Source organism: Pipra filicauda, unplaced genomic scaffold, assembly GCF_003945595.2.
Source record: "Pipra filicauda isolate LSUMZ 115617 unplaced genomic scaffold, ASM394559v2 scaffold149_size4050908_pilon, whole genome shotgun sequence".
In the NCBI taxonomy this organism is placed as follows: domain Eukaryota; kingdom Metazoa; phylum Chordata; class Aves; order Passeriformes; family Pipridae; genus Pipra; species Pipra filicauda.
Genome location: NW_024103984.1, coordinates 3,536,322 through 3,562,822, shown reverse-complemented (window position 1 = coordinate 3,562,822; position 26,501 = coordinate 3,536,322). Strand labels below are relative to the sequence as shown.

Sequence of the window (26,501 nt, the reverse complement as noted above, 5' to 3'; positions counted from 1 at the left end):
GGTATCCCAGTGAACCATGTCTGCAGTCAGGTCAGTGTCCCGGGCAGAAGCTGCCTGTGCTGTGCAGCTGAGAGGGATGGCCAGTGGAGTTTACTTGCTTTATTGACCTGCTTGGACTAGGGCCCAGTGTGCACTCTTGTGTAAAGAACACCAGCACTTGAGCTTAATCCTCAGACAGCTTCAGTACCTCCTGTTCAGCTCAGGGCTGATAAACACCCTAAATCTCAGGATGGCCTTTCACTTTCTGACCGTTCCCTTTCTTTAGCTCAACACCGCTGACCTTTTGATATTTCAGCACGGCTCAGCTGTTGCTCAGGAGTCACTCTGCCTTTTTCTGCCTCAACAATTACGGGGAGCCGGGGGAAGTTTACGTTGTTGTTGTTTTAAACATTTACGTAATTTTATTTGACTGTTAAGTCTAGAAACTGCCACCGAAGAGGTGATGCCAGTGGGGTGATGCCAGTGGCTGCGAAAGGCACTACAGGTAATTAATTCGTTACGCTGTAATACGCGTGTAACGTAAGGGAACTTGCGAGGAGCAGGAAGCGCTAACGAATGTCATTTGGCCGTCCGGGGCCCGCAGACGCTCCGCAGACACTGTTTTAGAACCCGACGCGTCCCACCGCCGGCACAGACCCTCGCCAAGGCAGCGGCTGAGTACGAGGGTCCCCCCGGGCGGGCCGGGCCTGAGCCCCGCGGAGGCGGTGCCGGCGGGGGGCGGCTCCGCCCGTGGCTGCCGCCCGTCCCTCCCGCAGCGCCCCTGCGCGGCGGCGGCGGCGCGGCCGGGCCGGGGGGGCGGGAGGTGCGCGGAGCCGCCGCCCGCAGCAGCAGCCGCGGCGGCAGGAAGGGGCTGCGATGCTCCCGGCCGAGCGCCCCCCCGGAGCCGCCCCCGGGCGAGGTGAGTCAGCGCAGCCCCGCGGTGCCCCCGCAGGGGCCGGGCCGGCAGCCAGGGCCGCCCGCCGGGGCGCCGCCGCCTCCCCTGCCCGCGCTCCGCAGGCACCCACCGGCGGGCCCCGGCTCCGGCCGTGGCGCACCGAGCCGGGGGGAGCCGGGCGGCCGCCGGGCCGGGGAGACTGTGCTCCCCCGGGCTGTGCGCCGGTACCGGCGGGCCTCGTCCCCGCGGCCGCCTGGGATGCTGCCGGTGGGCCCGCGCCGCAGCCCCTCCCGGCGCTCCCTCCTGGAGGCGGTTCCTGCCGCGCCGGGGCCGGGGCCGGTCAGCTGCGCCTCGGCGGAGCCGGGCGGCCGTGCCAGCCCCGCCGGCCCTGCGCGGGGAGCGGAGCTCGGCGGGCCCCGGCCCCCGCCTCCAGGAGCTGGGCGTCAGCCCCCGCCCAGACCCCCGGCCCTCCCCGCGCAGGGTCCTGGTCCCCGGGGGTGGCCGCTGGTCGGGCCGTGTCCCGCGGGAGCTCCTGCACAGGCATCCCGCACTTCTCCCCGCCGCCAGCATCCAGGCATGGCGTTACGTGTGGCTGTCACTCGGATCCAGAGCACTTATATCCTTAAAAGACCAGCGGGTTTAGTAAGCGGGTTGTCAGTTGTTCCTCTGTTTATTGAGACAAGCGTAGGAATAGATGCTTGTTTAGGAAAACAGTGCTGAAGGTGCCATAACTGCTACGGATGCCTGCTATGTTCAAGTTTGACGGAGTTTAAAACCCACGTCTGCTCAGCAGCTCTGAAGTTTTAACAGCAGGCTTTTTTAAAATGTTGTGTTAATGAAAAGGGCAGTGTTGAGTGATGAACTTGGAGTTTAGGGGGGCGGGTAGTGGCTGTGTGACCATTACACTGAAGTATTTCGGTAAAAATTCACCCCAGACATTATTACATTATTAAGATACATTGGCTCTTGTCCATTGTAGTTAGTAATGTCCAAGGAAAGAGACTGTAAAATGCTGCTTTTCTAGCTTGACTATTTTTATTGTGTGTTTTTTTTCCCCCTGGATAGAAATAGTAGACAAAGGTGACATTTACTTTATTGTTTGCATTCTCTGAAGACCCACTGGGGAGCAGGGGAAAAGAAACCAATTCTCTCTTCAAGCATAGTGTTTGTGATAGCAGTCATAAACCCAGGGAAAATCCTGAGAAGACTTAAAAAAAACTTCAAACAGGTGAAATGAGAGCAAAAGCCGACGATGTGGGGAACCTGTGGTTGATCACTAATGTGGCTGGTGCTAGGGCAGAACTTAAACACCACCTAAAATTCATCTTAATTTTAAGCTAGAGCACAACGGGCCTGAGTTTATACGGCAGAGTGGGAAAGGGAACCGGTGACAGCCGGTGGTGGTTGGTCCCTGAGGCTGGGAATTGACAGGAAGGCCTCTCTGTTTTGCAACAGCCCACTGCTCCTGCCAGGCTTGGTGGGGCAGCTGGGTGCCTGTGCCCCTCCCCAGCGCTGGCAGCAGTGTGCTCCTGGAGTCCTGCAGCTCTGAGCACTTGCCTGGTCTGTGTTGAAGACACACTTGTTATTTACCATCGTTAATCAAGTGTAAACCTTGGCGGTGTGGGTAGTAGTTGGCAAAGTGAAAACTGGTTAAAAGAACTGGAGACTAGTGCTGACTAAAAATAAACTTGTTTAGCACGTAGAGTCTACCGGGACATCTTAATGTGCATGTAGTAAATGGAGAACAAGGTTAGAAAACAGGAATCCTAACATGTGGGTTTAATGGTTTTTCTTTAACATGAGGCTCTGATAGTGTTCTTTTCTTTAATCTTAATACTAGCACTGTTGCAGCAACTTGGCAACTTCAGACCTATCATAAAGTGCATTAAACCTATTATAAACCTGATCTTGACATACTTCAGGCATACTGTTGTCTCTCAGTGTAATTGAGTAAATGTGTCAGTGTGTAGGGGTTTTATATGCATATTGAAGAAGTGGAAAAACCTATAGACCAACACATTTAGTAAATGCATATCAGCAGCACAAAATAAAGCAATTTCAGGAGTTAAGTGCTTTAGAAGTAGGTGGTTTCACTTCATGGAAACCCTGACTATGGTGGTTAACATTACAACGCTTGTGTCTTGCTTCAAACTTGAAACAAATACATTTCCCAGCACTTAAATTAATTCACTGTGTGTGAGTTTTTCCTTATTTTATAAATTCAGAGCCAGGTGTCCATGTGGTGGCCTCTCAGGAGGAACTGTTTACCTTTAGATAACAGGGGATGATGCGGGGCAGGTGGGTAAGCCCGTGGGAGTTGGTCTGTATGGCTTGGCAGAGAACAGCCCCTCCAAGGGCTCTGCCTGCAGGTTGGCTTCCCTAGGAGAGGTTTGGGAACGTGATGCAAGAATAAATGAAGTCTGTGCACTCCACTGACATGATGTAAGTTGTTTGCATAACATTCTCCTTTTTGGAATGGACGCAGGCGACAGCACCAGGCTGCTCCTTAGGGATGAAACTTGCTTGAAAAATGGAAAACATGGTCTATTATTCATGTCTATTGCTGTGTAGGCCTGCTGGATGCAGGGCTTGGTTCTGGAGTTGCTGCATAGATACTGTAGCACAAAAGACTGATCCAAAGGTTTTGTAGCTTAGATCAATGAGACAAGTGGGGCTGAAGAGGAGGTGGTGTGCTTGAGCAATATGATGGATGCACCTGTGGCAGTTTCACCAGCTGGGGGGTGAGCGAGGTGAGCTTTCTTTGAAAGATGGATGGTTTTTAAGTCTACTTCACTAGCACAGACCTGTTCTGAATCAAACAGTAATTAGTGACTGGAAAAAAAAAGGGGGTTTTGAAGAAACATGTTTTCTATTAGCAGATTTAAAGATGTTGGTATGAGAACTCCACGTGGAATTTAATGTGTTTGCTACAAAGTCAGTTTTCTAGTCAGTGGAATTCTGGAAGGAGTGAAAAAAGATGTGTTGCCATCCTGGCTGGCTTTGATTTATCCACACAATGCAAACAGCAAGCTAGTCTGCTCCGTTCTTACAGCTACATGTTGTTTGAGAGATTAATTGATGATTCCTGTTTCAAAATTCTACTCTTGAAGTATGTTTTCCGAGACTGTATAAATATAAATTTTCTACTGTGAGTCATTTTGCTACGTATTTACTGGGTTAAGCCTCTAGATCATTGGCACTGTCTTCTGATGAGCTGTCATGGGGGTTTGTTTGTTCATTTTTTAACATTCATATACATCCAAACCTGGATTTTGATGCTCTGCTCTATGAGTCATTATTATACTTTAATTCTCAAAGCCTAGTGAATGTAATATTTACGCTGAATTAAACTTAATTTTAAAACAACAGTACTTTTCACCTCAAATCTAACTTTTTGTTGGTTTGCAAGTGAAGTTTCAATGCCTGACGCTGTAAGTGCCGTGGTATTTTCCCTGAGAGGGATTTGCTACTCCAGTCTGATCTGTTGATTGGCTTTTTTTTTTTATTTTTTCCCCTGAGATACAGTATAAAGCAGGTGTTTGGTTGGTTTTTTTCCCAAGGTTTTGAGAAGTGACTCTAAGGAGAGAGCTGAGTTTTTAGTATACTGTTATTTTTATTTCCTTATTATAATTTTCCTCTGTTTTATAAGAAACTTCTTGTAATGTCAGGTTGTCTTGAATAGATTAGCTTTTGATCCTTTCTGATCTTGAAATCCTCCTAATTATTGGGAGAGCCAGAGTAAATGAGGATCGATTTAAGAAATAAAAAAGGCAAGAATGCCAAGATGATACTTAACTAAATGCAGAATACCCATATTTGCCTCTTTTTAACTACCTGCCAAAGAGCCTCCTTGCAGTCATTAAAATGACCCCTGCATTGTCATCACTGAATTCCTTGGGACAAATTGTTTTTCCTCCGTTCCTCAGATAGTTGCTCAAAGGTACAAATCTGCAGGGAAGTTGCTGTAGCCGTTTGCAGAAGATGACTGGATAAAAAACGTGTCATAGATGTAGGGGTTTGAAAGCGGATTTTGACTTGCTGGAGGAGTAGATATAAAATCAGGTGGCAGGAATCTGTATCAGGAAACTTAGAAAAAAATCATGGGCTCTACTTACGTAAAAAAACCCCACCTTATCTGTCCAAATCTTGAAGGGAGAATAGCCTTGTGGTTAACAAGTAGGTTCTTTATATCTGAAGAGAAGCACATGCAGTTGTGCATAAAGAGGCTCAGAGCACGTGTGATCCCGCAGAATAATTCCCAGTCTGAGGGAGCTGGGTGGGCCACGAGCTTCCCGTGCAGCTGTGAGGGACGTACGGTCCCAGGCCGGTACGACGGGGCCGTGGGCTGGGGGGGAATGGGCACTTCAGGTTTCAATGAGCTCTTTTACAATTGTAGCCGTGTCAGGGGTGATGGGATGGCCAGGAAACAAGGCTCGGTTCCCTGTTCCAAGTTGTGTAGTGGTTTGGAAACGTAAACCTGTGTCAAGATAAAAGCTTGTTTGTCTGCCGCAGGACCAAAGTGCTCTCTTGTGATGTACATCTGATGTGCTGTGCGCCTGCTATGCCTCTTCCCTTTCCCTCTGCTGGGCTTTCTCAGGATCCTTGCAGAAGTTCCTTCCAATTTGCATGTTAGGGCTTTGCTGTGTGTTTGTCCACTTATCTAAGTTTGAGGAAAACAGCCTTCAAACTGTTACTCTTGTTTTTTAGAGTGATGGTATCACTCAGAAACCTCTTTGGTCTCACTTGTCACGGCTGAACTGATGGCATTCAACAGGCCTTTACCAAAGCTTTGTGCTCTCTTCAGCCTCAAGTGAGTTAAAATTCATATTCACTCTAAAATCCATTCTGTGTACTCTCTGAACCTTCCTTCCTCGCTCCTGTTCTCTGTTGTTCATTTTAAACTTGCCAATAGTGCTTGTCTTTTGCCCTCCTACCATCTCGTGGGTCAGAAAAAGTTTTTGCAAAATGAAGATACAGTATTTGAAGGCTGTGGTTAAAATAACCAGCAGATAAATAGACTTTTCTTACTCAGAAGTACGTTGTTTTTTATCTGTTTGGTTTGCTGCACATTCAGTCCCTGACTGGCAAGGGGGTTTTGTCAGTAGAAGGAAAGCCCTGTAGATACAGGGTTTTTTTGGTAGATTTTTCAGTAACAATACCCCTTTGTTCATTTTGTCATTTTCAGTCATTTATTTTTAGAGCTTAAAAAATTGCTCAATATCAGTTTCAAAAACCTGACTCCTAAACAAACTAGTGATCAAAACAATAAAGAATGCCATATGGCTCCTACTAGTCTTGATGCTGTTATATTTCTGAAGAGTATATTCTGTGTTATTAATAATATTCAATGAAACACTCTCAGTGAGGGAAAATATTTACTGAAATTGTCATGAAATATATTTTTCATAGCATTCTAACGCAAGATGTTCTAGTCAGAATACCAGGAGTGTATCTTTTGGATTAATCCTTGCACACAATATGCTAGAAGAAGATGGATGCTGAGGCTGATATAAATTATTGAGGGGGGAAGAATATGCAGCAACCAAACTGTTTAAAGATTAACAGTATAATAATTTGTAATATACCCACTATTCATACAGCATGTGAAATTTCAGTTCCACTTCAGTAGAAAAGGGAAACTAAATTAAAAAAGATTGAATGCTAATTGATCTGAAAGCCTTTGATATAACTTATATGGAACCACATGGGTCAGAGGTCATATATAGGAATAAGGAATATGGCTGTGTTGTTTAAATCAGGATAATTTCAAGTCATATGCTTGCAAAGAATATGTCCTAAATTGTTTGTCCTAAAATATCCACATGGTTAAAATGTGAGTTCTATCTTGTCATGGTAGGAGAGGGAACAAGGAGGAAATCTATTCTTCAAAATTAAATGCTGTCAAGCTCTGATGTAGCTAGTAAGCAAGTTGCTGTAAACAGATGAGTATATACTGAAAGCTCAGTTACATCCCCTTGACAGAAGTGGGACCCTGTGCAAGTTCTGGAGTCTTTGTTGTCAAAGCAAGGCAAGGCATGAAGAAAATAAGAGCACTGATCTAATTTTCTCATTAGAAGGGCTTGTTTTCTGGATATAGAAATGAGCAAATAACCCACAGTCCTTCCAGCAGTCAGGTGGATGTGGCTGGCTGAACTAAAAATTGCAGGAGCTCACTAGACAGCTGCTGGTTTTTGGTTCATGTGGCTTCTGATGGTAGCAGGTAAGAGCAAGAAACTGTGCTTTCACATTTGATTGTTCTAACAGCTTAATTAGGACTGTCTAATCTTTTGACACTTCAAATGCCTTTTTTTATTTTTAAATCTGATTGTCTCTGAAGAAACTGGATTAAAAAACAAGGCTGTATGTATGTGCTGGCATTGTTTTTAATAACTTCTGACCTTGAATACATGAATATTTAAGGTTCCAAGATTTTTGTGCGGCCTTTTCTCCGTAAGCGAAACCGGAGATCCTCACAGATAGTATCCCATAGAAATGACATTTAAAAGCAAAAAACATACACAAAGCTTATCAGTGTTTGGGAGTTTATTGATGGTATTTTTAGACTTGTCTATCACTGAACTGTGTAAGGTTTAGGTTATTAGAATGAACTTCTGTTTTTAGAAATACCCTTGGCTTGTTTTGTCAGCCATTATTTGTTTTTTGAATCAATAAGAAACAATTAATTTAACATACTAGTGAATGTTAGTCTCTTTTCTGTTATTAGCCCTGTACCAATTTTCAAATGCATTGTCAGTATTTAGATAACGATGAATCAATTAACTTAAATATCAATATATCAATGCATGACTAATTTTAAGGGGATGACACTGTGCTTCCAGTTGAGTTTTGAAAGACTGTGATTTCATTGTGCTCTTCTTCTTGGAATAAAGTGCAGACCTGCAAAAAATACTTATAGAATTATACAATATCCTGAGTTGGAAAGGGCTCACAAGGATCATCCTGTCCAACTTCAAATTCTTAGAGAAGGTCCAGGTCACAAATTGAGTGCTCTTACAGAAATTTCAAGTTCTTCTGAAATAAAATGCTGTTTTTAAATACTGGTCTTTCAAAAGGTTCCTGTGTGATAATAACACCAGTCCAATGAGCTAAGCTTCCTACATTAGATTTACAGGTACTAATAGAGCAAAAGTAGTTTTCAAATAATGATTTTGAGCTGATACCCTGCTGACAGAGCTGGTTTTTATTCCTTGAAAGGGAAGCTTTTCTTAGCTAGCCTAGCTTATTGGAATGAGTTGTTGTTTTTAACTGTGAAAGCCGGTTGGTCAGCTCCAAGTCTTAAGGACTGGTGAATTTATTTTTTAGCATTGCTTGTCAGTTTTGTACCCTTTTACTTCTGCAAAGGATAAGCGTGGGCAGCTGCAGTGCAGTTATCTTCCAATCCACCCTTCTTCAATTTCAGAATTTGACTTGAAGATACCATGGTAGGACCTGTCTCTGTGTTTCTTTGCTCCCAGCTCTTTGATGTCTTTGAGGTTGTTATCCTAATTTCAATCTCAAAGCCCCATCCTAATTCCCACCTCTCTTGCCATGCAGCCTAGAAGCTCAAGCCTCCCACTGATTTCTGCTGTGGTTGGTTGTGGAGTGCTTAAAAAATCATTTTTTGAGAGGAGACTGATGAACCTTTTGAAGGCCATCATGAGGCTTTGGATAATAATTTGTTTTGATGATTAAAAATACCTGGATATATATGTGGCTGCATTATTTAATTACGAAACCACGGCTATTGTTTGGTATAGTGGGGAATACTGAAAATAAAGCAGTTAGCCTTGGGGGAGAAAAGACAACTTGAAAGAAGAGACTTGCAAAGGCTAGCACTTAATTGCCACAGTTACTCTGAATATATAAATTATTCTCTGTCCTAAACATGAAAGATTTTTATTGCACAATATTAAAGCTGCTGTTGGGAGAACTTCACAGAATTGGTCATAAAACACGCTACCATGTACCACTAGTCCAGACAAATGGCCTTCCCCGCCCTGATACTGCATTTATTGCTCAGGAATGTCACTGATAAAAAAGAAGCTGTCTTTGTTCTTGATGGCTGTTCCTGTGTGGTACCTTAACCATGTTATGTTTCATTTGTTCGCAGGGTAGCCCTCATTCCTTGAGAGTCCACCAGGTACTGGATGCTGTGGTGAACCATGGCAGCTGATGATAAGGTTGCCATTCTAACCGATGATGAAGAAGAACAGAAGAGAAAGTATGTGCTTGCTGATCCTTTTAATGGCATTTCCAAGGATCAAGACTTGCCACCCAATAATGAATCCCCTTCGACGGAGACAACCACGGTCCCAGACGAAGAGCTGGATTGGTTAGAAAAGCACTGTGTCAAAATAAACAACGATCTCCTGATCTCAAAGGTCTTTTATTTTTTCTTCTATTCTGCATATGGCTCTCTCTACCCCTTGCTACCCGTGTATTACAAGCAGCTGGGTATGTCACCCAGCCAGAGTGGACTTCTGGTGGGCATCAGGTACTTTATTGAGTTCTGCAGTGCTCCCTTCTGGGGAGTGGTGGCAGATCGCTTCAAGAAAGGCAAGATCGTCCTCTTGTTCTCGCTTTTGTGCTGGGTTTTATTTAACCTGGGGATTGGGTTTGTGAGACCAGCCACCTTAAGGTGTGTACCAAAGGGCCTTCCCCCAGCACACCCCACCAACGCAAGCAGCCTTTTGACAACAGTTTCCCAGAACACCTCGATGTCCTCTCTGCTAACAACAGTGAGTGCTGCATCCCCAAATGTTCGCAGGAAGAGAGACCTGCTCACTTCCAGTCCAGTCACTTTGGAAACAACAGGGACAGCTAATCCTGAAATAACATTCCTGTCACCTACACAGAGCAGCGATGTGGATTTTATCTTGGAAAACAGTACCCATTTGATTTTCAAAAACACCACCACTAGCCCAGCCTCACCAGGGAACGCAACTCCGAGTGCCACCCCAGCTGCCATCACCACAAAGCCAGCGCCTTCTGACCAAGCTGTGCTCGTTTATGATCAACAAGAAGTAGAGGCCATCTTCCTACTCATTCTGCTGGTTGTCATAATAGGAGAATTTTTCAGTGCTTCCTCTGTTACTATTGTGGACACCATAACTCTGCAGTACCTTGGCAAACACAGGGACCGGTATGGATTGCAGCGTATGTGGGGGTCTCTGGGCTGGGGGCTGGCCATGCTCTCCGTGGGAATTGGCATTGACTATACCCATACAGAAGTTAGCATTGAAGGTCAAGGATGTAAAGCTCCTGAGTACAAGAACTACAGGATTGTCTTCATTGTTTTTGGTGTCCTGATGACGATGGCGTTAATTGTGGCCACCCAGTTCCGGTTTCATTACGCGCACTTCAAGCAAGATGAAAATAAGAGAAAAGAGGTAGAAATCTCACAGGTAGACAGAAATGCCTCCAACGAATCCTCGGATAACACTCCTACCAGTATGAGCCAGTCGCAGTCTTTCAGTTTTTGGGACCTAATAAAACTGCTGTGTAGTATCCAGTACGGCTCCGTGCTCTTCGTGGCATGGTTCATGGGGTTTGGATATGGCTTTGTGTTCACCTTTCTCTACTGGCACTTGGAAGACCTGAATGGCACCACCACTCTCTTTGGAGTTTGTTCTGTGCTCAGTCACGTGTCTGAGCTCACTGCCTACTTCTTCAGCCACAAACTCATTGAACTGGTTGGTCACATCAGGTAAGATGGTCGCAATCATTAAAGAGCTGTACAAAAAATGGTGATTCTCAGGCTCAGCCTTGTGCTACAAAGTGAAATTCAAGCTAATCCTTTTTTTTTTCCCCTTAATTCCAAATCCTGTTCGGTTACGTGGCTCATGTGATGGAGTTTCTGTTATTTTAGGAGTTGAAAATGCTCTGACATGCTTCCTTTGTGTTTGAATTGCGTGTTCAGTATGTGCTTTATGCCTGGCATCCTAACCTCTTGCAGATGGTTCCAGGAGACATCCTAGTTCCCTGATGCAGTGCTGTGTTAGAGGTCTTTACACATTGCCACCCACTTAAGGGTTGTCTGTTTTGACATATAAATACCATTAATTTTTCAGGTTTTTTCCTGTGAGTAGCAGCATTCTGGACACCTCCTGCTTTAGCCTGCTTCCCCTTGCAGGGCAGTTCTTTGCCCCCACAGTAGCCTGGAAAGGTGTCAGTTGCAGGCTGAGAGGGGAGAAGGATGAGATGAGGAAATGAGGTGAGCACCTCCTGTGCACGTGGCCTGGTAATCAGACTCAGGGTGTTGGCAGAATGAGGTTGCAGCCTGGCAGTGTCACTTACCAGTTCAGGGCTTGCTCTGGTCCTTTAGTTGCAGCTACTGAAGCGAGATGGCTGCAGGGCTCCTCCTGTAGTTTTTGCCTTGTGTGAGTGAAACTGGCTGCTTCCAGAATGTTGTGAACCTTGTTTTCCACTAAATTCACAATTGACTTAATTTCCACATGTTTTAAATCTCTTCACGACTCTTTAAAAAAAGCTCAGGGGAGGAAAGCTGGGGGGGAGCTAAGTTGATGAAGTCATAAAGATGGGGTTTTTTATATTTACTGAGGTGCTTCGTGCAGCTGAGCACAGACTTCTGTGTGTTGTTAGCATCATACGCTTTCCAAATGCCCAGTTTATAATTGTACACTCATGGAATTGTAAGTATTTTTAAACTGTTTGCGCTCTTCTTTTTGTGCATTTTATTGTGTGGTTTTTCTCTTTGTTTTGCCTTTATTGGGATTAATTTTTTTATTCATTTGACCTCTACTAAAAGTGTTTGAGATGCTTAGCACAGTAATTTGAGAGATTACTTAAACAATGTGGGTTTTTTTCTTACTTTAAACTGAGGAGGAACTCTACTTTGAGTCAGTCTTCTAATCTCTGGATTTGACAATGATTAGTAACAGAAAATGGCATCTTGCATGCAAAGACTGGAGGAAGGACGTGATGACGGAGAAGTGGTGAGAAGAGATCACAGTCTTGATAGCTAAAGATAGCTTGGGTATGCTCTTTCAGTGTATATTGTTATAGTACAAAGTTCAGGCTTAGACTTCAACTGAAGAAAGAACAAAAACCAAAGAGCGGTATGGTTGTAAATAAGATGAAATGGAAGAGGTAGGAGTGTTGGCCAGTGAAAGGAAGGATGAGATATGGGATTAACTCTCCCTCTTTCCTTTTTTTTTTTCTCGCATTGTTAAGCCTATGAAGTCAAGACTGGATCGAGATTAAATTGTTCTGGTTCCTATTTGCCATGAAGCAGCATTCTTTATACCTACACCTGGGAAATGCACATTAGTCATATTTTAATGTTATCCAATGCTTACTTGTATTTAGTCATCACAGTTTGAGATATCTCCTCCTTGTTGTTTCTGTTCTTGTACTTTCTGAACCTCATAGAATGCATGAGGTTGAGAGGAGGCATATTCTCTGACAGTTCTGTACATGTCTTGACTGCTGCCTTGTAGTACAGGTATTCATCTTCCCATTAATAAGGACCAATAGCCTCCAACTATGTATCCTTCTTGGAACAGTCTTAGCTGAAGCATTTGGGATCGGTATTCTGTTGTTTGGGTGGGGTTTTTTTTTTGTTTAATAGCTCAAAATTCCTTTCTTCTGGGTTGTTAGACTGGATGTAGACAGTCTTTCTGCAGTATTTACTTGAACGTTTATCATTCAATCTTTCTTTCTCGTCCAAATTGTTTGAAGACAGGCCTGAGTATTAGAATTGCATGCACTGTCACAGTAGCAGAAAAAAGCTGTTGACTGTCCTTTATAGAACTAAAGAAAATAGTCTTTACACCTTATCAGACAGAAACTCAGTTTCCCTTTTTGAGCCTTGTGAAGCTTTCTGTTTCTACCATTGTATGTGTTGGCACATAAGACCCTTAAAACAGTCTGAAACCTATTCTGTTTTACAGGTTTTTTTAACTAACACATTATTGTCCAAGCATTTTAAGCATGACCATATTAAATGCGTGTTGATTTAAATGCCCAGTTTCTGACTTCACTAGCTCTGCTGTTCATACACTTGTTAACTGCACGTGTGCATATTTTGTACATGCTTCTAGTGTTTCTTTGAGAGGATATTAGGAATAAATTCTTTACTGTGAGGGTGGTGAGGCTAGAACAGGTTGCCAGACAAGCCCTGGATGCCCCATCCCTGGAAGTGTTCAAGGCCAGGCTGAATGGAGCTCTGAGCAACCTGGTCTAGTGAAACGTGTCCCTGCCTGTGGCAGGAGAGTTGGAGCTGGATGATCTTTAAGGTCCCTTCCAACCCAAATCATTCTATGATGTTATGATACTAGGACAGAAAAGTGTACAAACCTGGCTATCAAATATTTAGTCCCCATTGTTGAATGTCACCATGTAGAAACACTCAGAACTGCCAGTGACTTTAGGAAGATGATGTTAAGCTCTGAAAATAACCTCCTACTTGAGGTTAAGCTTGAATGTGTTTGTCTGACCGCAATTCCAGCATGTGTTTTTATGGGAAGTAGAGACTGGTAGTCATGGCTGTAAACAGCTTAGTCTCCTTAACTTAAATATAGATTCAGTGCTTTAAATGTTTAACGTGGAATTGAATATGGTGTCCCTATGGATACTTCATTTAGGGTTCATAAGGACAATCTCTTTACATTTTCCATGTAGGTCTGATAAAGAGTCTAAATGATTATTATAAATACATTTTTGAAAGGACTCTCTAAATACACAAAAATTTTTGTGACGTACCCCTCCAAAACCATAATTATAGAAATTTTCATAAACTGTAATTTACATGAAACTCTGTGCATATTCTGACAAATTAAGAGGCAGAAGTTGACTAAATTACCACTCTTAAACTTTGAATCCAAATCTTTCTGCAAATGTAACATGTCAGAAAAGCACAGGTAGGTGAGTGTGTTAGTAGTGATGGAGAAACTGAAGCAGAAGACCACTTCTCTGGTCTAGCTGTGATAGGGAACAGCTCAGATGGGAAGAAAGTTCGTGGTGAAAAGACAAAGTTTTTACTAGATAAAAGTGAAATTAAGCTGTTGAGAATAGGTCCTAAACAGAGCACTGGGCACATCTGTGCTGCTGAGGAGGAAAAACAAGTGTTATGAGTACAAGTATTTGTATCCCCAAGAATGTGCATCACTCTGGGCCTTTCTAGTAGGGGAATGAAGGCAGGACCCTGCAGACCTTACATGTTTGGTTACTTTTGTGGCCAGTGTGTCCTAACACACTTCAGAAATGTGGTTGTACATAAGAAGTACATTAAGTTGTGGCTACGAAAGGAACCAAGTTATTTGTTTGGAACAGAAGGCATTAATTAAAAGATGAGGTGAAATTTATGATGCATGGCACAAAGAACAAGTTTGTTCTCTTTACTGTATAATAGCAAACTTTTTCATGGCTTCCCATGTTTTCTTCCATGAATGCTTGGGCTTGTGTTGCCCAAAGGCAGCTTAAACCAGCTATTCGTGGACCTCACATGTATCTGGAAGCAGCAGAGCTTGGTTTGATGTGTGACTGGGTGGGGACAACTTCCTGCAAACTCACCCCACTTGTAGAAAGTAAATTCATGTTGTTGTGAAACACATGGACCTGTCTCTAGAATTTTGAATGTTTTTGATATCACTGACGTGATGAGAACTGTGCTACTGGTTTTTTTGCTGTCAACATGTGTATTTGTGTTAACAAGATGCTGCATTTTTGTGATTGTGTTTCACTCTAGATTTTCAGTGGCTCTGCACAATTGAATTAAATCTGTCTACCTTTCTAGAATAAATAACTAAAAAAGCAGCAGAAAGAATAATGAGCCCTTTCCCAGTGTCTGTGCTTCACCTTGATTATCAATTGGATTTATTTCACTTATGCTGAACCACGGGTCAACCAAGAAGCCGTGTTTGGACCATAAATTATCCTTGTCCCTGAAAAAAATCTTTAAAGATTGCAGTAGCATCTTTTCTCAGGCTGTAAACATGTTTTGAATTAAGTCTTTGTTTCCTAAGATCCATCTAAAAATAAGAGAAAGATAGCTGGATGAATGAGAACCCTGGAGGGAAGCTATGCTAAATGGGCAAACTGGAAGGGAAAAGTCATCAGGTTAAATGTACAGTGGGAAATGCACTGCACAAATAGTTTTTGTGTTTCATTGTTTAAAAACTGTTGTAAGAGCTTTTTTTCCTCCAAATTCTGAGATGCAGCATCTGCTGCTTTTCAACAGGATGGTTAAGTTTTATCCTGAGGCATGTTGTTATAAACCATATTGCTTCTGTGGGATGTGTTTTAGAGTAGTTCTGAGCAGCTCTCAGATACTGGGACTAAAAACTTATATTAATTGGGGTAAAATTAATTCCTTTAATACAAACCTGCTCCAGGCTTATATTGAAATGGCAGAATGAATCTCTGGATGATTAGAAAATAAGATTGTTTGGAAACGAATGCACTTAAAAATGGTCCCTCTGAAATACAATCCTGTGCAGAGCCTGGCATGGAACTACAGAGTTTAGTTAAAAGCTCAGTGGATCTGCTGTCTCTTTGATTTTATTTTTTTTTCCTATTAGGATTTTGAATATGTGTTTGGAGTGGGCAAGAGGAGAGTTTATGTTTGGGTGTAGGGCATAAGGATATATATTTTGTGTTGAGCAAATGCTTCAGACTGGCAAACTGCACACATGCAAATAACTTCTGAACCAGTAAGCTATATTATAACATGCCAGAAAGGGAAAGTGCAAACTGTCCTGACTTCTCTTTTCCTTACTTCCTTTAGAGTGCTTTACATTGGTCTTGCCTGTAATACAGCACGATATATCTACATCTCCTATCTGGAAAATGCCTGGACTGTTCTTCCGATGGAAGTACTTCAAGGTAAGACAGCTCAGTGATGACTTCCCAATATAATGTGGGGTGCTTCCATTTATCTTGTTTTTAAGTGAACTATACTTAAGTAAAAAATTCAGTATTTCTCTATTTTTTTGGCCACATGTGTCCCAGAAGACACATGTTCATAAAGCACATAAACCATTACTGTTTATCTTGGGAAATATTTGACGTCAAAAGGGAGGGTGTGCATTTGATTGTGCACAGTTCTCTGTTTATTCAAACAGGACTGTGTGAGACCAACACACCCTTAAACTAAACAAAGGGACTGCAAATCCTGTTTGGTGATAAATGTGAACTTCATTAAACGTGAAAGGTTGTGGTTCTTGAAAGGATGCCGTTAAAAAAACCCGAACGTAGTCTGAGTCGTTGTCTCTCTTGAAATATTTTGTAGTTTTTCAGTGGTATTGTTCAGTCAATACTTGTGAATTATAGATTTTTTTCTTTTAGAGAGGAATTTCTTTCAATAGCTTTCTTTGTGCTAATAGAGCTTCTCTAAGATAGTTGCCCTTTCACTGTCTTGTTTAGAAGGACAGAGGTGTGGTCTGTGAAAAGTAATTCGAGCCCTGTTGTCAAGTCCTGTTGTAGAAGAAGTCTGCAAGACCTTTGTTGCAGTGTTAAAGAATAAATTATTCTAACTTAGATTTTATGACCTTTTTTTTTTTTGTCTTTGGGGTGGGTACCACTTCTGAAAACCATGGAAAATTGTAACTATTTTACTTTCTGTTTCTTCAGTATTTGAAGAATACCATTTTTTTACCATCTTTTTTAAGCCAGTATTTTGGATTTGTACAATATGCTTAGAAGTTTTATTCTTCTATCTGCAGCACAAGTTTAATTTAAATATTTCTGTATTTACAGAAGTCTTTGTAAGATTTTAACCTGAGTTATAAAATGCCATTAGAGAGTGATATGTAGATCTCTATGTACACATAGAAAGAGATGTGTTTGTGTCCTGACTCCTTACCCTCCCAGTTAATAAAACAGTTTATCATATTAAAACTGCCACAACATCAAGCTTCTGAATTTTTTTATTAAAAAACTCTTGAACCACAACTATTGAATTGATACTTCAGTGTTCCTACCAAGTGTTAAAACAGGAAAATGTTACAAAGAACCTGAAGAGTGAATGTGTGTTATACTCTTGCCTGCTTAAACATCGAGGGAAAACAAATGATGAATACAAAGTTTTGGATGTTGCCTTCTAGGTAATCTTGTTTTAAAGATATCCCAACACAAAATATAGGGGAAAAAAACTGAGGTTTCAACAATACAGGCATATGCTTGTGCCTGGAAGCATCCTGTAAGTCATGGCTGGGAAAGAAGTTTCTTTTACTTTGAATGTGGTTTTTATTCTGCTGAAATTTCAATATGAATTGCACAATACGTAGGTTTGCCTTTACAGCAAGGCTGTGAGGGAGCTGTTCTGGTAGGGTTTTTGTGTGGCACAATCTTGAGTAATTGAAATTCGAAGAAAAAACTAAGGACCTTCCAAATAATCCTTTCTCATAAATGTATCTGCCAGACTTTATCATATTTAGCCACTGCTGAATCATGTACTCCTTGGTTAATCTGGCTATTTGCAGTTATTTACAGTCGGCAAATGAGAAAGTTCAAACCAAACCCACACACACACACAGACAACTTCCCCCCTCCAGCCCCCAGGTCTCTGTGTTCTGTGTGCACTTTCAGCCTGCAGCCAACCATCACTTGTTAGTGTCCACGAAGTCCACAGGTGCTCTGTATGTGTCTGACCACTGCCACTGCATTTGTTAGATTCCAGTCATCTCATTCAGTGTTGGCAAATGGGAGATCAAGGTTATCTTTTTAGAAGTACTGTTGACTTCCCTCCCCTTTTATTCATTTCCCTTCCTGCTCTTTCCAGTTTTCATCTGTTATTGATTCATTATTTCTTTTGCAGCAGTTCCAAATCCTGTTTCTTTGGGCTCTGCTCTTCTCTCTTACATAACCACTGAATATGTTGTTAGTGATAAGAAGTGACACCTTAATGAAATTTGGTGAGGTGGAAGCTCTTATTTTTAAGTGAGCTTGTTGACAGAGGGAAGTAATAGTTGTAGCTGCTTTCCCTATGTAAGGATTAGAAGTATTTAAAAAAAACAAAAAAAAAGAGCAGATTGTGCAGACCATGTGGGAACTACGTGGGCCACATGGCTGCATCAAGTTGATGGGCCTTTGAAATCCCTCAGTGAAGTCCTTGTTCTAATTGCACATAACTTTTTTCCAATAAGCTGTCAAAATCTATGTAAATTCCAGTTCCATCAGCTCAGGGGGTTTTAAAGCTAAAAAAAGTTTCAGCTGACTTCTGTAAAAAATTTATTTTTCTTTTTAATATGTTTCTGCAATACAAGCAGGATTATCCCCATGTGCTGTGCTGAAGGGCATGAGGCATTTCTGGAAGATGACTCCGCAGACTGCATGTATTGATTGTAATAGGAACCAAACTGTGTCTCAGCTGCTGTCTGTAGTGGGGATGGGGACAACTCCTTAAGTGCATTGCACTCTCAAAGGAGTAAATGAGGAGATTTAAACTCCCTTCTTAATTTAGAGTTTTGAACCACGATGCTGTATGGCACAGGCAATGTATGAAAAGAAGCGCTAAGGCCGAATCTGTAATAACTGTAAATTTCAAGTCATCCTCGTAGGCAAATATGTGCAGTGTATCTATCTGTGTCATCAGTCTGCAAGCACACAAGCAATCTTGTTCATTTTGCACCTAGAGATGAAGTTTTGTTACGCTAGTTAGCTGCAGCTTAGTGTTCCAGAGCACTGCTCTAGATTCTCTGGTAACAGCTCTGCTAGCACACCAATTTGCATAACAGGAATTTTCTAAATTACAAAACTGTACTGTTAACCTGAAAATTCGGTGTTTTCACTTGGCAGTTACTCAGCAAACTCCAAAACAAGTACTATTCTAAGAAGTGACTCCTACTGATGCTCCAGCAACACAGGGATGCCTAGAGAACAAAGAGCTTCAGCCTTTAGCTGGCAATAATTATGATACATATTTATCTTGAAATAAATTGGGATCCCAAAATCTTCAGTTCATGGTTTATATATAAATTATCCTAAATTTGTTGAACATTATAAGCATAACACTAGGATTGTTACACCGTTTGGAACTGTAGTCCAAATGATGAAATGGTGGTTAGTGGTTTTAGCAAATAATGTCACAATACATATGCTGTGAGCAACTTCTTTTAAAAAGAATTGTGGTTAGCAGTAATCTAGACCAGACTTCTAATACAAGTTGTTGTAAAAACTGTTCCAAATAGTCACTGTTGTATAAATAATTATAATAAAAATCACATTAGTAATGTACACATAATAAAAAAAAAAAAGGCCATGCCTTTAAAGACAAATGAAGTAAGCTAGCTTAAAGGTATGGACTTGTTTTCAGAGGAACTGGGAACACTATGTTCTAACTAGACTGCCTAGAAAAGGTGAAAACATCCAAGAACCTGTTGGTTAAGTTATGGCCTTTTGTGTTCAGACAAACTCAGTGGTATTATGCTTCACGGTTCAAATCATTTCTGATATGTTTTTGATTTGCCTGGCTTTAAACCTTGACTTACTCCTAATAGCTGATAAAACTGCATATTTTATGTTAATTGGTGTACTTTCTAAACCAAAACCACTTTATCTATTTAGATTAGCTTTGCCTTGTTATTGGGGCAGTTCTTGGTTGCTTTTTGCGATGTGGGCATGGAACTGCATTAAAAAAAAGTAGATACCCAGTGAGTTTTAAAACTCCTAAGTTTTTTTCAAGGAAAATCTGTGACTTTTGAAGCCTTAAACTTAAATGGTAAGGTAATATACACTCACCTTAATGCACACTTTTTGTTTTTCAACGAGGTGATGTACGATTACCAAAACACCCCCGTATCTCTCATCTTTACAAACTCAAGGCTTGAGAAATTTTGATTTGGAATGAGGTTGACCTGTACAGCACTTCATATAGTGCTATTTATCATTGTACACCTAAGCAAAATCCAAGTTATTTTGTGTGTTACAAAACTATGTTTTATTGCTCTTAAGAGTCTTCAGCCTAAATGCCAAAATAATTATTGAGTGTCCAACTGTTCACTTAATAACTGAAGCACAGGGGACAGAAGCACGTTGACTGAATCACCAGTTGTGCCAACATTTTTTTAAAGCCGAGGCAGTAGAGCTTAGGCATTGGTAAGCTGTGATGACTATTTTTAATACCTCTCAAATAAGAAAAAAACATTCCCACTCAATCTGAGGGTGGCAAAATAGTTCAGGCTTATTTTTAATGTGTGATGAACTACAAAACTGTTTTGTTTTTCCAGCTTCTGCACAATCCTGCCTTTCCCTGTCCAGTTATTCCCCAGTCCACAGAAGCCCCTCAGGCAGATGCTCAGAGGCGAGGGCTCCACCTGCAGCCAGTCTCTGCATGCTGAGGGTCATGTGCTGTCCTTCCCTTAGCTCTCCTGCAGGAGGGAAGGGTGTTCACAAACCTCAATGTGCCAGGCATGTGCTGGAAAGACACCTCCAGCATCTCTGCTGAGGAGCTGGGGCTGTCTCTGGTTCGTGGCTGTGGTTGATGAGCGAGGAGCCCCGGGCTCGGTCCCGGAGCGGGAGTGATGAGGCGGAGGCGGCGCAGTGCCCACGCAGGATGCAGGATGCAGTCACAGCGGGAGGGAGTGCTCGCCAGCTCTGCCTCTCAGCAGCAGGCGTGAAAAGCAACATCCTTGGCCTACTCTGAGGAGCTTGTGTGCTGTTCTCATCCGGACCGTTCAGTGCTAAATGCAGAGCGTGTTGGTGTTGAGTTCAGAAAGAGTTTGCTGGGAGGCGATGGGTTTTTGGGGGGAGTGAGAAGGGTAGGAGGGGATTCATTCTTGCTTGTGAAATGACAAAATGACGTAGATATCTCTGATACAAGTTTGGATTTTATGACCTTTGTGCTGCCTTCATTGTGGCAGTAAGGACACTGCTGAGAGATATAAATGGTTTAATTGCCTGCAGCTTGTGAAATCAGGACTGTATTCCAAAGGCCCTGGGCCGCTTCTGAAGGCAGAAGGAATCTGGCAGAGAGACTTGTCTTCCTATGGACTGTGTCTCAAGAAGAGTAGTGAGGTCATCTTAGAGGGAGAAAGAGCTATTGCCAGACTGCAGAAGGAGTTGTGCTGTCTCCCTGTGGCTTGGTTGCCAGTATCTCATCGCCAAACACTGATTTGTACTTCGCAGACATTTCTCAGGGGATTTTGTTTTTCTCCATGTGCTCCAGCTGATGAGTGCAGTGGCTCAGATGTTGTGTTGGGACACTCCGGGCCTGGTACTCTTGACAGTGTTTTATCTCTGCAGGTGTCACACACGCGGCTATATGGGCAGCTTGTATTTCGTACCTCAGCGCGGCTGTGCCTCCGGAGCTGAGGACGTCGGCCCAGGGAATCCTGCAGGGTCTCCACTTGGGTCTGGGTAGAGGATGTGGAGCCATGGTTGGAGGAGTTTTGGTCAATTACTTTGGTAAGGACAAACTGTATTGAAAAATTTCATTTTATTTATTTGGTTTTACTGAGCTATCGGCTTTAAACTTATTTATGTTTTAGGTATTGTTATACTTTAAAGTGTAGTACACTTTTTATGAATCACAGTCATAGAACTGCTCAGGCTGGAATCTCCAGGGTCCTGAAATCTCCAGTCCAGGCCCCTGATCAAAGCAAGGTCAGCACTGCATTCAGACCACGGTGCTTATGGCTTTGTCCTGTCAGTGTTGCAGGTTCATTAAATATGCCTAGATATCTTTAGTATTGTGAAAGCAAATCTCCAGCCTGATCCATAAGTAAGATGAATGAATCCTTTGTGAGAGAATAGGTTGATGCTGTAAAGCCTCTCGATGAACAAATGAGAATCTAATTACTTGGTTAAAAATCCTTTGCAAAAATACTTGGTTGAAGCAGTGTTGGGGGAGGAAAATGTAGCAAAACAAGCTAATAAGAGTCTACATGGGCAATATATAGCCAGGGAGCACATAATGCTGACTCACTTTATTAAGTAAGTAGGTTCTCAATTTAGAAAAAAAATACATCTCATTACAGGTCCTGCTGCCACATTCAGAGGAATAGGGATGGCTTGTTTAGTGATTCTGCTTCTGTTTGCCCTGATCCAGTGGCTGTTGGTTCCTGATGAAGAAGAAGGTAAATGTTCATGTCACTGAGACGCTACAAAACTAGAGCTAGTGGAAAAAGATCTCTCTGAAGCTGCTTCTGCAGCTTTCATTTTGTATGTTTGGTGTCTTGACTCAGATTTTAACAAAAGAGTTTGTTTTCAAGTGGGGAGTTTTTTCCTGAACAATGAAGAAACTGATGTGCTGCTGCTGTAAGAAGGGCAGCACAGCGTTCTTGAATGTTGATAGAAGGAAAACATGATGTATTTTTCTGCCTGTACATCCTCTCAGTTCTGGGAATCCCTTAGGTTGGTCTTTACAGCTGTACTGAGTCATTACAGTTGCATCCGTTCTTTAAGGTCACCTCGATCCCACTCTGTGCTCTCATGTTCTACCAGTTGAAGCCACCAGCCAGAAATTGTAGAGATGACTTTCACAGGACACAAACTTCTATGGGTTTCTTAAACCTGAGATATCCCCCCTCTGGTGGAACTTGAACTTTTTAATCTCTACCTTTATTAGTATAAAGGCTAACCAGAAATAAAATACTTGGTGCAAACTTAAGGAACTAGCATAAATAAGATTCTTACAAAGACAACAAAACTCTGGCAAGTTCTGAAAGGTCATGAATTTTTGATCTGTTTTTACCCAGATATTACTTTCCAGTATGAGCTTTGAGTATGACAAGGAAGTTTTTTTTTAGCTGAAATATTAAATTAATTCCCCTTGACTAGTTATCAAGTTCCCTGTACTGAAGTGTTCAAATATTTATTTTGCTAGTATTTCTTCACCTCTGCTCAAATAATAAGGGCAAAAAAATGGAAAGCGAAAGGGGTATTTGCTGCTTCAGTTTCCCATCAGCATTTACTTAATTACACGTGAACCTACAAAAGACCAGGGTGTTCATAGTGGCCTTATTCTGTTTGTTTCTGTCTTTGGGTTTCATTAAATTCTCGCTACCCATCTGAACAGTGTGTGTGTTAATTTTAAGCGTGACAGTAATTAGGCTGCTTTCACGCAGACCAGTTGGATGAGTAAAATGAAGCATGTGGTCAAGTGTGTGCAGGATTAGTCTCTTCATTTCTTTACTCCTAGGGAACACCCAGCTCTTGCTTAAAATATCCAGTACTATCTAGGCATTTGTAAACCAAATACGATTTTATAATTTTGAAAAAAAAAAAAAGTACTTTTAATTGGTAAAATATTTTTATTTGGAAAAATATTTTTTTCAAACTTTACATAATGTGTTGTTTACAGAGAGCATAGCTATTACTGAAAACATCCCTCAGTTTCTAACAATCTTCTTAATTACTTTTTGTATAGAAATACTCCGGCTCTCTGAAGCTTTAAAGCACATTGTATGGGGTCATGACAGTCGTTTTGTGAATGACATTTCAAGACAGTTATGAAAACTATTACAGTTTATTGGAAGACCTCAGATGTAAAGGTCTCTTTGGAGGATTTCTTCCTTTACCTGAAACTCTTTGACAGATACTTCGTCTCCTTCATTGTGTCACTATCCTTGTTCTTTTCTCATGAACTGTGTAACTCCATAGTAACTATGAAGGGATGTTATTTCCTTAACAAAAAAAGGTGGTGAAGATGCAGAAGAGTTTTTTCATTCAGATCAGTATGTTTAGAAGTTTTAAGATCAGTGATGATGATGTTGGCCGTGTCTCTTCACTGGCTTCCTGTTTTGAAGCCAGTGTTTAATTATGGGTATAGGTAAGTTGTAAGATGCAGGCTTTATGCAGAGAAAGACGTTTGCTACAAGTCTAGAAGACTTATTTTCAATTTGCATGTAACATGAAAATTACTTCTTCCAGGTAATGTGAAAACAGGAATTTCTAGTGGCTAGCTGAGAACAAAAGGACTGTTCCACACTCCTCAGCCCTCCAGTGTGGGCAGACATCTGACATCCCTCAGTGGCACAGCCCCTGAGCCTGTGAGGCAACAGCCACGTTGCATGTCCCTGACTAGACTGTGGTGTGTGGCTCCTGGCTGCTTTCAGGGTGGTGATGACCATAGTGTGAAAGCAAGAAACACTTTGTGTTCATTGTCTGCATCAGGGTTTTTTTTTTTTAGCTTGTTGGCCTTGCCAGTGATTATTTTGTTTTAAACTTCAGAAAAGACAATGCTGGCAGAAAGGATCCCAGTGCCTTCCAGTCCTGTTCCCATAGCAACTATTGACCTTGTACAACAGCAGTCGGAAGATATCATGCCTCGGACTGAGTCCAGACTTCCTCTAAAGAAAACTAAACACCAAGAAGAGCAGGAGGATGTGAACAAGCCTGCCTGGGGCATCAGCTCTTCTCCATGGGTCACCTTAGCTTATGCTGTCTACCAGATAAAAGAGATGGTTAAACTATCCAAAACCAATCCAGCTCCTGAGAATCAGCCTTTGCAGGTAATCTTTTAATGTGCAGGAAGCACTTTTTAGATGCTTGAACACTGTATAGCTATGTAAATCTGTTATTACCTGGAAGGTATTTTCTGTCAGCTTGTAATAAAGCTGGACTTGTGGCACAGTAGTTAAGATACTGCATGAAGTAGAGTTGTTTTCTATGTATAATACAGCAGGAATAACTATTTCTTGCAAGTTTTATCTTTCTGAAGATGGGAGGAGAGGAAGAGACATAGAAAGAGGCTTTGTTTTATGGACTCAGATATACTTGAATTCCCTTAAAATTTACATTTCTTTTCATATTAGTTGGAATGTGTGAGTTATGCATTTTGCAAAATTTACAATGTGATAATTGAACATGAAGATGCACAGCTGATTAACAGACTGTAAAATGATTTTTATTTAGTTTTGCTTCCTTGGGTGATGCTGTCAAACATCTGCATGGTTGCAGAAATAGGTGTTTCAGACAACTCCTGATGGGATACAGAGCCTTCTTTTCAAATAAAGTTCATCTCTTTTTTATCTAGAGTACCGCCACGTAAGAGCCATCTCAGATAAGACTTAACATGTCTGATGGCTGGTGCTTACTTTACACCATTCCCCTTCTGTCCAGTCTCGCCCAGGAAATGCTGTAATAGCTTCATCGGTGGCTGGATATGCTTGGATCTTGAACTTGTAATGCTCTGGCCCTGCCTTTCAGACTGGAGCTGAAGCAAAGTAGGGAAGCACTGTCCATGGAAGTTCTAGAACAGCATGGTCACTGTCAAAACCACTGTGTTTACTTGTCTGGAAGGAGTGGGTGAGGTTCTTTCTCATGCACCCGGTAGGCGTAAACACAGAAATGCTTCTTCCATAATTGCTGTCTTTAGAAATGGGTAATTTGGGATAAGAGTGTGAATCAGCAGAGCAGAGCGTGTAGGAATTTCACCTGGTCAGCGATCTCCTGCCTTCCTTACTTGACTTTATTCTTGAAAATATGTTACAGCCTTGTCTGCTTTAGGTTGGCTGGGTTTTTTGGTTGGTTTTGACCTTCCCAGAGTCAAAGAATGTGAGTTTTTTAGTAGTGATACTGAAGATATCAAAAGGTCTCATGATATCACAAGTGCATCAAAGTAATTTGCCCAGTTTAATTGCTCTGTTTCGCACTGTAAATGTCCTCAGGGTCTTGGTTAGTGTAAGCTGCCCCCTGATGAACCAGAGAAGTCACATAGAACGTAGGCAATTTACACTGCAGGAAAATACTGTTTTGCAGGTATGTGGTGTCTGAGAGTGACTTATCCAACACTACTGAACAGCACCCAGCCCCTTCCCTGAGAACTGTGAAGAGGCCAGAAGGGCTTTAGTGCCTGTTCTCTATGGCACATGATCTCTTCATTATTCTTTTCTTCTTGTAAAAATACAGTGCTGATATAAAAGCACTTCATGTGCCAAAATTTAATGCACCACATTGTATCATTTACTTCATCACCTCTATTCTCCAAAATCTCTTATCCCTGTTTCAGGTGCCCCAAGATTGCAGACTTGCTCCAGTATATTTCAGGTTTTGTACTCAGTCATTTATTTTAGGCTGATGATATTAAAATACTGAAACTAGGAAAAAAGGCTGCCCAGCTTTCTTATTAAATTTGTTAAATAGCTTCCTTAAAATGAAAATGAATCATTTGGAAGGAGGGTCAGTGCACAGAGAATTAGTGATGAAAATTATTCCTTCTTATTCCATTAAAATTTTGGATTGATTTTGCTTCCGCTTGCTTAGACTCCTTCAAACAAAGGGACATGCTGGCCATAATTTCTGTGCTTCAGTGCAAAACAAATAATCATAGGTAGTGTATCACCTTCTAATGAAATGTATTAGCACAAGCATTGGCTGTTTCAGTCCTGGGGAATGTAACCAGTGTTCAGATGTGCACATGTTCCCTGGTAAGGCCTGTTTGAAGAGATGGGATGGAATTGTACATCAGTACTGCAAATGTTCTGCCAAGTGAGACAGTCTGAGCACTATCTTGGGCGGGGAGGGACCTATTGAGAAAAGCTATATTTAAGGAGCATGAAAAAAAGTTATAGACTTGCTTGGTCAAAAGAATGATCTTGTCTAAACACTTTGAAGTCCAGTTTATTGTTTTTTTTCCCCTTGAAACACAACAAGTTTGTTTTTTGCATGCTTCTTGGGAAAGTGCAGTTAGGAAAAGAGATGGAAGGTAAGCTACTGTCTGCTTGCT

At 41.8% G+C, this 26,501-nt stretch overlaps 1 protein-coding gene across 5 annotated transcripts in view; it reads left to right on the top strand.

The window, feature by feature from the left end:
- The first annotated feature begins 545 nt into the window (after positions 1 to 545).
- MFSD6 (major facilitator superfamily domain containing 6) overlaps positions 546 to 26,501 on the top strand; it is a 28,385-nt gene continuing 2,429 nt past the window's right edge. The window contains exons 1-7 of one of the 5 annotated variants that reach the window (XM_039378833.1): positions 546 to 898; positions 8,985 to 10,580; positions 15,621 to 15,718; positions 21,077 to 21,238; positions 21,811 to 21,909; positions 24,005 to 24,285; positions 26,429 to 26,480. In XM_039378833.1, the coding sequence (XP_039234767.1) occupies positions 9,037 to 10,580; positions 15,621 to 15,718; positions 21,077 to 21,238; positions 21,811 to 21,909; positions 24,005 to 24,285; positions 26,429 to 26,480 (2,236 nt within the window). In that variant the 5' untranslated portion in view covers positions 546 to 898; positions 8,985 to 9,036. Of the gene's footprint in view, positions 899 to 5,606; positions 5,685 to 8,984; positions 10,581 to 15,620; positions 15,719 to 21,076; positions 21,239 to 21,810; positions 21,910 to 24,004; positions 24,286 to 26,428; positions 26,481 to 26,501 lie in introns of those variants that run through there. The other 4 variants (XM_027737513.2, XM_027737512.2, XM_027737506.2 and 1 more) reach the window with 4 other exon arrangements.